Source organism: Ylistrum balloti, unplaced genomic scaffold (genome assembly GCF_031769215.1).
Source record: "Ylistrum balloti isolate Yb309-2 unplaced genomic scaffold, AGI_CSIRO_Ybal_v1 Utg370702, whole genome shotgun sequence".
Classification (NCBI taxonomy): Eukaryota; Metazoa; Mollusca; class Bivalvia; order Pectinida; family Pectinidae; genus Ylistrum; species Ylistrum balloti.
Window position 1 is genome coordinate 538,566 of NW_026782421.1, and position 13,062 is coordinate 551,627.

Sequence of the window (13,062 nt, forward strand, 5' to 3'; positions counted from 1 at the left end):
TCTAAGAGATTTTTTTCTGTCCTGTGAATTCAATATTGATGACTCAGAATTACACATTTCTGCTGTGCTGATCTCTTTTATGTTTACGGTTTGCCACTGGAAGAATACATCGAAGAAACTTTTGTTTTCAAAATCCTGATTTGTTTCCTTCACATTAAACTGTTTAGATTATGCTGCCAGGTAGGGCTACAATACATAAATAACTTTTTTCCCGCCAAAATCCGTAACTTCTGTTCTCGCAATGGATATGTAATAAACATCGCAGTCCTGACCAATCAGAGGGATTCTTCATGACACGGGAAACATCCTATGACGTCATCCCTCTGTTTGAGGGCGTGCTATACTTCCGGTTTTCCAAGTAGTTCCCCTGTAGTCACCACTCCGTCTCCTAACGGCAATGGAAATGAACATTATTCGATATTTACGCAATATCAACTAAAATAATGAAAGCGACTGTGGACGAGTTTTTCATATATAAATGCTATACAACGTTAATGGCGTTACTTCATGTGTTCGCCATATAGAGTCAAATTATTCTTCCAAATCATGATATTCTTTTGTGTAACACATTATTGTTTAATGTCACTGATTTAGCAAGGAGACCGATTTCACCGCTAATGCAATATTTAATGGAAGAACTGTATCATTTAATTGAACAAAAATGTTATGATGAATATTTAGATAAATATAAATTCGTATGTATATCATGTAAACAAAAAGATATTTCCTTGAAGACCTTTAAGCCATAATGAACGGGTGTTCACTTATGTGTATAGAAATATGAATACCTCTGGAGAGCATTATATTGTGGAGAGACCAAACTAGCATAAACGTATTGTATTTGTGAGGATTTAAGTCTATCATGATTACTAGGACAATAGTATCTAGGAAAGCCGAAAGTAACACTTTAAATGTTTGTGTTGGTGTATGAAATTCGGTTAATTGGGCATTCGGTTGTTTAACCATTAACCATTCTTCTAGTACAGAAATATCTTTATGGACATACCGTTTGTGTCAACGAACTTTCGAATCAAGGCCTCTGCAATTTCTGGATGTTCTGTTAATTGTTCGGCTAACTCTTCCACACGCATCAAAACCCTGAAAGATAATTAAAAAGAGAGGCATTTGTATTCGTCATAATGATTAGTCAACAATTATGATTTGAAAGCGACACGAAACGGCAGCTTCAATAATAAAGGCGAAAAACAAAAAAGGAACCATATACAAACACACACTAAATGTGTTAATCTCAGCTGTTACAATTACAGGATACTTTAAAGGTTGTTCATTTGGAGAGTTTATATCTTCGCTTATGTCAATGAAACAATGGATCAGAAAATATTTTCTCAAAAAATATAATCAATGTAGAAAGAAACAGTCTTCTCCATCCATGACTTCTGTCAACAAGTCCTTTTCTTTTAAGGTTTTGGATAAACCACGAAAATACAGATTAAAAGCGTACACATCAGATGCATAGTACTTTTTGAAATCTTTTTGAAACTGTATTAATTTTAAAAATTCAGGATTATTGAAATGAAATTCAAAAACAGAGTTTAGCACCAATCACGTTCATAAGATAGTGTTTCATCAACAAGCATCGACAAACACTGCAATACCATGGCAGATACTTTTCAGATGATTTAAACTGGGTTGTTATAGAACGTGGCCGGTCACATGATTAGAATATAACATGATGAATGATAGTCCGATAGATATGTTTAGAACAGTACGGTTATATTTCATAGTGTCGTTGACAGAATTTGTAGCTTATCTGTTGATTATCTGAAATTTCGGCGTCGCTTCCATCAACGATAAATTCGATAAGTACAGACTGTTTAGAAATGTTGTGTTCAAAGAACACAAATGGAGGCTGTAAAAATATGTCTTCAAATTGCTAATCTTGATCTGCTATTATATTTCAAGTGATGAAGAAATTATTCGTTGACTAGATTCCTGTTATTGCTTAAGTTCATAAACTGGATAACTGCCTTTTGTACCTCAGTATATAATGCTGTGGTGTGGTGTTTAAAACAGGGATAAGTTCGCGATGGCATAAAACACACACTTGTTAACGGTTTGAACTTTCATGTGTAAAAATTATGATATACTTGCATTACTTTATCATTATCTAAAACGCAGGTTGACTTGTTCTCCCTGTTGTATCAATAATCTTACGGCATTTTCCAATTTCTTGTCAAATGAACTCGTGACTTAAAAACGCTGCTCGATATCGGTGTAAACATTTAGCACTATGATCCATACTTAAAACACCCTGTAAGTCATCTACGGAACACCTTTGTGGTTTCATAGCCCGCATGGGCAAAGACGAGGTAACACTGAATGCATTAGTGCGTGTTAAACTTTTATCTTTATATCTTAATATGCGCAAAAAGTACCTGGCACTATTGAAGAATCACTTAAGCCCGAGTAGCGAAATTCCTTTGAAGATTGACTAGTGTCATATTAAAAAGAACCCAGTGTCGTTTGTCTGCCTGGTTTTCTCATTTTTGCCTCATTTTGGGTGTAACATTTTGTGCTTCGCTGTCACTTTTCTGCTTAATCTAATGTTTCCTATCAGAGCTAATAGTTAACATTAAGACAAATAACCTTTCCCATTTTAAGTGAATCATGTTGTTATCTTCCTTGTATAAATTATTGTTAGTGAAAACCTGGTCTTTTAGCAATAGCTATCAAAACTGCTAATCATTATGCGGTTTCGTTTTTGCCATTGCGTTATGCTTTTGTCAGAATTAAAAAAAGTTTCTCACAATATCTTGTTGGGGGGGGGGGGGGGGGGGGGGGGGGGGGGGGGGGGGGGGGGGGGGGGGGGGGCTGTGGATGTCCTGAATAATATACTTTTCTTCTAATCTGTTTGTTTCTTTATAAAACAAACAATAATGGAAATACAAATATGTCCAAAGAATCGTAATTCAAACTGATTGTCGATGACACAAACCTAACAAAAATAGCTTTCCTAGAAAAATACAAGTAAAATACGGTCAAATGGTCCGGACAACAGCCATGTAAATCGTGGTCAGTTCGTGGACGTATTGTTTCCCAATAGAAACACAATAAACAAGGACGAAACCACGGTATTATTAACATAACATACTTTAACAAAACGTTTGTACACTTGTAATGGTTTTTAGTACAATACATTGACAGATTGTTTAAAAGACATACATGTGAAGACATCTTTTAAAAACAACTTTAGAATTAGATACAATAGAGGTGTATAATGAATTAAACAACATCTTACACTGTTTAATTCTTCTAGGACTCGTCAGTAAAACAAAGGGGTCTTTGAAGCCATGGAGACATATTCCAAAAACAATACCGCTGATATATTCACTTTGTACGATATTATCTATATGTGTGATCTAAAATCGTAGAGAAAGAAAAAAAGATAACTATAAGGGTAGGCATATATATGTTGATTAGTGGTTTTATTAGGTATGTGTAAAGGAAAACAAGAAAATACCAACATGTAGATATAGTCATAACCCAATCAAACGAGGATTTACACAAAGGTTCTGAAACAAATACAAGAAAAAAAAATAAGACAGCTTTGGTGCAGTGGCCGGATTCTTCAATTTCATGTTCCATTAGAAACAGCACTGCAATTGACACGTCGTGGTCTGCAGCAAGGTAATTGAATGAGATGGAAACGATAAGGAATGGACTATCAGTGATAGCCTAGGTTAGGCATGTACTAAACTAGAAGCGGCATTTGTAGTGAAAAGTACGGAAACAATTCATTTAATTTTGTATGATTAATTTAGTTTGTCTTTCAAGCAGATGCCTATCACTATAAATTGATTAATAAAGTTTACATTAAGATGTTACCGCGTGTTTGATTGACGGTTTGTAGGAGGTAATTGACATTGGTTCTGAATACTGGATAAACGAAACAATGTATGGTTCAGATTATGAAGGAAACACGATGTATTTGCATTACAACACATGCCACGAATAAAAAGTGTAAGATATTGTTTGGTTTGTAGTTGTAAGAGTTTCAAAATAAATGAGGTAAATGAACTTTATCACTCTGATAATTTTATTTATACCCCTGTTAAAAGTAGTTGTGATCGGTGAAAGCATTGTAATTTGCAAATTTTAATTTTTTCAATAATAATTCTACAATTTGATCTTGATTTATATGAAAAAATTGCTTGATAGGAATTTAGTGATAGACACAAATGTACAACATTTGCATAACAAAGAGCATGTTATTCCATTATTTCAACAAAAGTCAAAATTCACTGATTTTCAAAGCCATGAGAGATAATTGAAATTTATTTCACGTCTGTCAATATGAACTTATTTCAATGATGCTGGTTTCGCCCTTTTTTATTATGTATTTATAGTTTACCCTTTGCTGACAAAAATTTATTTCGTGATAAATGAAGAACGTGTTGGTGTCATTACACGCAAAACTAACATTCTGCATTAAACGGATTTGCAGTGCAAATTTGAATATCTGATCGGAACAAACTATCATTGACACATGTTGATATTATCACGAAGCTTAGTATTTCCGTAACGAAACGTGTGGTAACAGCACGTGAAACATTTGAACGGAGAAAAAACATTGCTTGGGAAAACAAACAGCGATTTTCTCAAAGTCGCACGTTGTCAGTGTAACCTGACCATGTCGGATATCTTCCTTTGAGCCTTCGATAGTATAGGTCAGTGTGGTAACACTATAAGTCCGGTTTACATACTATGAAAAGGAAGCTTACAAGGACATGAAAGTCTCTAAAACAAATATTTATGTTTACGCCACATTGACTGATATGATTTGTTGTTCTGTTGACTGATATGATTTGCTGTTTCGTGGCTGATATGATTTGCTGTTTGTTGACTGATATGGTTTGCTGTTTCGTGACAGATATGATTTGCTGTTTTGTTGACTGATATGATTTGTTGTTTCGTGACTGATATGATTTGCTGTTTCGTGACTGATATGATTTGCTGTTACGTGACTGATATGATTTGCTGTTTCGTGACTGATATGATTTGCCCGTTTCGTGACAGATATGATTTGCTGTTTCGTTGACTGATATGATTTGCTGTTTCGTGACTGATATGATTTGCTGTTTCGTGACTGATATGATTTGCTGTTTCGTGACTGATATGATTTGCTGTTTCGTGACTGATATGATTTGCCCGTTTCGTGACTGATATGATTTGCCCGTTTCGTGACTGATATGATTTGCTGTTGCGTGACTGATATGATTTGTTGTTTCGTGACTGATATGATTTGCCCGTTTCGTGACTGATATGATTTGCTGTTTCGTGACTGATATGATTTGCTGTTTCGTGACTGATATGATTGACTGATATGATTTGCTGTTTCGTGACTGATATGATTTGCTGTTTCGTGACTGATATGATTTGACTGATATGATTTGCTGTTTCGTGACTGATATGATTTGGCCGTTTTTTGACTGTTATGATATTCCCGTTGCTTGACTGTTATTATTTGTTGTTTCGTGACTGATATGATTTGCTGTTTCGTGACTGATATGATTTGCTGTTGCGTGACTGATATGATTTGCTGTTTCGTGACTGATATGATTTTCTGTTTCGTGACTGATATGATTTGCTGTTTCGTGACTGATATGATTTGTTGTTTTGTTGACTGATATGATTTGCTGTTTCGTGACTGATATGATTTGCTGTTTCGTGACTGATATGATTTGTTGTTTTGTTGACTGATATGATTTGTTGTTTCGTGACTGATATGATTTGTTGTTTGACTGATATGATTTTGCTGATATGATTTGTTGTTTCGTGACTGATATATGATTTGTGACTGATATGTTTGTTTGTGACTGATATGATTTGCTGTTTCGTGACTGATATGATTTGCCCGTTTCGTGACTGATATGATTTGCTGTTGCGTGACTGATATGATTTGTTGTTTCGTGACTGATATGATTTGCTGTTTTGTTGACTGATATGATTTGCTGTTTCGTGACTGATATGATTTGCTGTTTCGTGACTGATATGATTTGCTGTTTCGTGACTGATATGATTTGCTGTTTCGTGACTGATATGATTTGCTGTTTCGTGACTGATATGATTTGCTGTTTTGACTGATATGATTTGCTGTTTCGTGACTGATATGTGACTGATATGATTTGCTGTTTCGTGACTGATATGATTTGTTGTTTCGTGACTGATATGATTTGCCCGTTTCGTGACTGATATGATTTGCTGTTTCGTGACTGATACGATTTGCTGTTTCGTGACTGATATGATTTGCCCGTTTCGTGACTGATATGATTTGACCGTTTCGTGACTTATATGATTTGCTGTTTCATGACTGATATGATTTGCTGTTTTGTTGACTGATATGATTTGCTGTTTCGTGACTGATATGATTTGCTGTTTCGTGACTGATATGATTTGCTGTTTCGTGACTGATATGATTTGCTGTTTCGTGACTGATATGATTTGCTGTTTCGTGACTGATATGATTTGCCCGTTTCGTGACTGATATGATTTGCCCGTTTCGTGACTGATATGATTTGTTGTTTCGTGACTGATATGATTTGCCCGTTTTCGTGACTGATATGATTTGCTGTTTCGTGACTGATATGATTTGCTGTTTCGTGACTGATATGATTTGTTGTTTCGTGACTGATATGATTTGCCCGTTTCGTGACTGATATGATTTGCTGTATGATTTGCTGTTTCGTGACTGATATGACTGATATGATTTGTGACTGATATTCGTGACTGATATGATTTGCTGTTTCGTGACTGATATGATTTGCTGTTTCGTGACTGATATGATTTGCTGTTTCGTGACTGATATGATTTGCTGTTTCGTGACTGATATGATTTGCTGTTTCGTGACTGATATGATTTGTTGTGTGACTGATATTTGTTTCGTGACTGATATGATTTGCTGTTTCGTGACTGATATGATTTGCTGTTTCGTGACTGATATGATTTGCTGTTTCGTGACTGATATGATTTGCTGTTTCGTGACTGATATGATTTGCTGTTTCGTGACTGATATGATTTGCCCGTTTCGTGACTGATATGATTTTCTGTTTCGTGACTGATATGATTTGTTGTTTCGTGACTGATATGATTTGCCCATTCCGTGACTGATATGATTTGCTGTTTCGTGACTGATATGATTTGTTGTTTCGTGACTTATATGATTTGCTGTTACGTGACTGATATGATTGCTGTTTCGTGACTGATCTGATTTGCTGTTTCGTGACTGATATGATTTGCTGTTGCGTGACTGATATGATTTGCTGTTTCGTGACTGATATGATTTGTTGTTTCGTGACTGATATGATTTGCTGTTTCGTGACTGATATGATTTGCTGTTTCGTGACTGATATGATTTGCTGTTTCGTGACTGATATGATTTGCTGTTTCGTGACTGATATGATTTGCTGTTTTGTTGACTGATATGATTTGCTGTTTCGTGACTGATATGATTTGCCCGTTTCGTGACTGATATGATTTGCTGTTTCGTGACAGATATGAATTGCTGTTTTGTGACAGATATGATTTGCCCGTTTCGTGACTGATATGATTTTCTGTTTCGTGACTGATATGATTTGTTGTTTCGTGACTGATATGATTTGCTGTTTCGTGACTGATATGATTTGCTGTTTCGTGACTGATATGATTTGCCCGTTTCGTGGCTGATATGATTTGCTGTTGCGTGACTGATATGATTTGCTGTTTCGTGACTGATATGATTTGCTGTTGCGTGACTGATATGATTTGTTGTTTCGTGACTGATATGATTTGCCCGTTTCGTGACTGATATGATTTGCTGTTGCGTGACTGATATGATTTGCCCGTTTCGTGACTGATATGATTTGTTGTTTCGTGACTGATATGATTTGCTGTTGCGTGACTGATATGATTTGCTGTTTCGTGACTGATATGATTTGCTGTTGCGTGACTGTTGCGTGACTGATATGATTTGCTGTTTCGTGACTGATATGATTTGCTGTTTCGTGACTGATATGATTTGCTGTTGCGTGACTGATATGATTTGCTGTTTCGTGACTGATATGATTTGCTGTTGCGTGACTGATATGATTTGCTGTTTCGTGACTGATATGATTTGTTTCGTGACTGATATGATTTGCAGTTGCGTGACTGATATGATTTGACCGTTTCGTGACTGATATGATTTGCTGTTTCGTGACTGATATGATTTGCTGTTACGTGACTGATATGATTTGCTGTTTCGTGACTGATATGATTTGCTGTTTCGTGACTGATATGATTTGCTGTTACGTGACTGATATGATTTGCTGTTTCGTGACTGATATGATTTGCTGTTGCGTGACTGATATGATTTGCTGTTTCGTGACTGATATGATTTGCTGTTTCGTGACTGATATGATTTGCTGTTTTGTCGACTGATATGATTTGCTGTTTCGTGACTGATATGATTTGTTGTTTCGTGACTGATATGATTTGCTGTTTCGTGACTGATATGATTTGTTGTTTCGTGACTGATATGATTTGTTGTTTCGTGACTGATATGATTTGCTGTTTCGTGACTGATATGATTTGTTGTTTTGTTGACTGATATGATTTGCTGTTTCGTGACTGATATGATTTTGTTTCGTGACTGATATGATTTGCTGTTTCGTGACTGATATGATTTGTTGTTTTGTTGACTGATATGATTTGCTGTTTCGTGACTGATATGATTTGCTGTTTCGTGACTGATATGATTTGCTGTTTCGTGACTGATATGATTTGCTGTTTCGTGACTGATATGATTTTCTGTTTCGTGACTGATATGATTTGTTGTTTCGTGACTGATATGATTTGCTGTTTCGTGACTGATATGATTTGCTGTTTCGTGACTGATATGATTTGCCCGTTTATTGACTGATATGATTTGCTGTTGCGTGACTGATATGATTTGCTGTTTCGTGACTGATATGATTTGTTGTTTTGTTGACAGATATGATTTGCTGTTTCGTGACTGATATGATTTGCTGTTTCGTGACAGATATGAATTGCTGTTTTGTGACAGATATGATTTGCCCGTTTCGTGACTGATATGATTTTCTGTTTCGTGACTGATATGATTTGTTGTTTCGTGACTGATATGATATGATTTGCTGTTTCGTGACTGATATGATTTGCTGTTGCGTGACTGATATGATTTGCCCGTTTCGTGACTGATATGATTTGCTGTTTCGTGACTGATATGATTTGCTGTTTCGTGACTGATATGATTTGCTGTTTCGTGACTGATATGATTTGTTGTTTCGTGACTGATATGATTTGTTGTTTTGTTGACTGATATGATTTGTTGTTTCGTGACAGATATGATTTGTTGTTTCGTGACTGATATGATTTGTTGTTTTGTTGACTGATATGATTTGCTGTTTCGTGACTGATATGATTTGTTGTTTTGTTGACTGATATGATTTGCTGTTTCGTGACTGATATGATTTGCTGTTTCGTGACTGATATGATTTGTTGTTTCGTGACTGATATGATTTGTGGTTTTGTTGTCTGATATGATTTGCTGTTTCGTGACTGATATGATTTGCTGTTTCATGACTGATATGATTTGTTGTTTTGTTGACTGATATGACTTGCTGTTTCGTGACTAATATGATTTGTTGTTTTGTTGTCTGATATGATTTGCTGTTTCGTGACTTATATGATTTGTTGTTTCGTGACTGATATGATTTGTTGTTTTGTTGACTGATATGATTTGCTGTTTCGTGACTGATATGATTTGTCCGTTTCGTGACTGATACGATTTGCCCGTTTCGTGACTGATATGATTTGTTGTTTCGTGACTTATATGATTTGCTGTTTCTTGACTGATATGATTTGTTGTTTTGTTGACTGATATGATTTGCTGTTTCGTGACTGATATGATTTGCCCGTTTCGTGACTGATATGATTTGCCCGTTTCGTGACTGATATGATTTGTTGTTTCGTGACTGATATGATTTGCCCGTTGCGTGACTGATATGATTTTCTGTTTCGTGACTGATATGATTTGTTGTTTCGTGACTGATATGATTTGTTGTTTCGTGACTTATATAATTTGCTGTTTCTTGACTGATATGATTTGTTGTTTTGTTGACTGATATGATTTGCCCGTTTCGTGACTGATATGATTTGCCCGTTTCGTGACTGATATGATTTGTTGTTTCCTGACTAATATGATTTGCCCGTTGCGTGACTGATATGATTTTCTGTTTCGTGACTGATATGATTTGTTGTTTCGTGACTGATATGATTTGCCCGTTTCGTGACTGATATGATTTGCTGTTGCGTGACTGATATGATTTGCTGTTTCGTGACTGATATGATTTGCTGTTGCGTGACTGATATGATTTGCCCGTTTCGTGACTGATATGATTTGCTGTTGCGTGACTGATATGATTGGACCGTTTCGTGACTGATATGATTTGCTGTTTCGTGAATGATATGATTTGCTGTTGCGTGACTGATATGATTTGCCCGTTTCGTGACTGATATGATTTGCTGTTGCGTGACTGATATGATTTGCTGTTTCGTGACTGATATGATTTGCTGTTGCGTGACTGATATGATTTGCTGTTTCGTGACTGATATGATTTGCTGTTGCGTGACTGATATGATTTGTTGTTTCGTGACTGATATGATTTGCCCGTTTCGTGACTGATATGATTTGTTGTTTTGTTGACTGATATGATTTGTTGTTTCGTGACTGATATGATTTGCTGTTTCGTGACTGATATGATTTGTTGTTTCGTGACTGATATGATTTGCTGTTTCGTGACTGATATGATTTGCTGTTTCGTGACTGATATGATTTGCTGTTTCGTGACTGATATGATTTGTTGTTTCGTGACAGATATGATTTGCTGTTTCGTGACTGATATGATTTGCTGTTTCGTGACTGATATGATTTGCTGTTTCGTGACTGATATGATTTGATATGATTTTGTTGACTGATATGATTTGTGACTGATATGATTTGCTGTTTCGTGACTGATATGATTTGCTGTTTCGTGACTGATATGATTTGCTGTTTCGTGACTGATATGATTTGCTGTTTCGTGACTGATGATTTATGATTTGCTGTTTGCTGTGACTGATATGATTTGCTGTTTCGTGACTGATATGATTTGCTGTTTCGTGACTGATATGATTTGCTGTTTCGTGACTGATATGATTTGCTGTTTCGTGACTGATATGATTTGCTGTTTCGTGACTGATATGATTTGCTGTTTTGTTGACTGATATGATTTGCTGTTTCGTGACTGATATGATTTGCTGTTTCGTGACTGATATGATTTGCTGTTACGTGACTGATATGATTTGCTGTTTCGTGACTGATATGATTTGCTGTTTCGTGACTGATATGATTTGCTGTTTCGTGACTGATATGATTTGCCCGTTTCGTGACTGATATGATTTGTTGTATCGTGACTGATATGATTTGTTGTATCGTGACTGATATGATTTGCTGTTTCGTGACTGATATGATTTGCTGTTTCGTGACTGATATGATTTGTTGTATCGTGACTGATATGATTTGCTGTTTCGTGACTGATATGATTTGCTGTTTCGTGACTGATATGATTTGCTGTTTCGTGACTGATATGATTTGCTGTTTCGTGACTGATATGATTTGCTGTTTCGTGACTGATATGATTTGCTGTTTTGACTGATATGATTTGCTGTTTCGTGACTGATATGATTTGCTGTTTCGTGACTGATATGATTTGCTGTTTCGTGACTGATATGATTTGTTTCGTGACTGATATGATTTGCTGTTTCGTGACTGATATGATTTGCTGTTTCGTGACTGATATGATTTGCTGTTTCGTGACTGATATGATTTGCTGTTTCGTGACTGATATGATTTGCTGTTTCGTGACTGATATGACTGATATGATTTGCTGTTTCGTGACAGATATGATTTGCTGTTTCGTGACAGATATGAATTGCTGTTTCGTGACTGATATGATTTGTTGTTTCGTGACTGATATGATTTGCTGTTTCGTGACTGATATGATTTGTTGATATGATTTGCTGTTGCGTGACTGATATGATTTGCTGTTTCGTGACTGATATGATTTGCTGTTGCGTGACTGATATGATTTGCTGTTTCGTGACTGATATGATTTGCTGTTTCGTGACTGATATGACTTGCTGTTGCGTGACTGATATGATTTGCTGTTTCGTGACTGATATGATTTGTTGTTTCGTGACTGATATGATTTGCCCGTTTTCGTGACTGATATGATTTGCCCGTTTCGTGACTGATATGATTTGCTGTTGCGTGACTGATATGATTTGCTGTTTCGTGACTGATATGATTTGCTGTTTCGTGACTGATATGATTTGCTGTTTCGTGACTGATATGATTTGCTGTTTCGTGACTGATATGATTTGCTGTTCGTGACTGATATGATTTGCTGTTTGACGATATGACTGATATGATTTGCTGTTGCGTGACTGATATGATTTGCTGTTTCGTGACTGATATGATTTGCTGTTTCGTGACTGATATGATTTATGACTGATATGACTGTTTCGTGACTGATATGATTTGCTGTTTCGTGACTGATATGATTTGCTGTTTCGTGACTGATATGATTTGCTGTTGCGTGACTGATATGATTTGCTGTTTCGTGACTGATATGATTTGCTGTTTCGTGACTGATATGATTTGTTGTTTCGTGACTGATATGATTTGCTGTTTTGTTGACTGATATGATTTGCTGTTTCGTGACAGATATGATTTGCTGTTTTGTTGACTGATATGATTTGCTGTTTCGTGACTGATATGATTTGCTGTTTCGTGACTGATATGATTTGCTGTTTCGTGACTGATATGATTTGCCCGTTTCGTGACTGATATGATTTGTTGTTTCGTGACTGATATGATTTGTTGTTTTGACTGATATGATTTGCTGTTTCGTGACTGATATGATTTGTTGTTTCGTGACTGATATGATTTGCCCGTTTCGTGACTGATATGTTTTCCTGTGACTGATATGAGTTGTTGTTTGACTGATATGATTTGCCCGTTTCGTG

The 13,062-nt window shown here is 36.0% G+C and overlaps 1 protein-coding gene across 1 annotated transcript in view; it reads right to left on the reverse strand.

Moving 5' to 3' along the window:
• Nucleotides 1-338: 338 nt before the first annotated feature.
• LOC132557629 (allatotropins-like) overlaps nt 339-13,062 on the reverse strand; it is a 29,254-nt gene continuing 16,530 nt past the window's right edge. The window contains exons 3-4 of the mRNA XM_060222135.1: nt 1,007-1,098; nt 339-388 (exon numbers count right to left, since the gene is read on the reverse strand). Coding sequence (XP_060078118.1) covers nt 339-388; nt 1,007-1,098 — 142 coding nt within the window. The remainder of the gene's footprint in view (nt 389-1,006; nt 1,099-13,062) is intronic.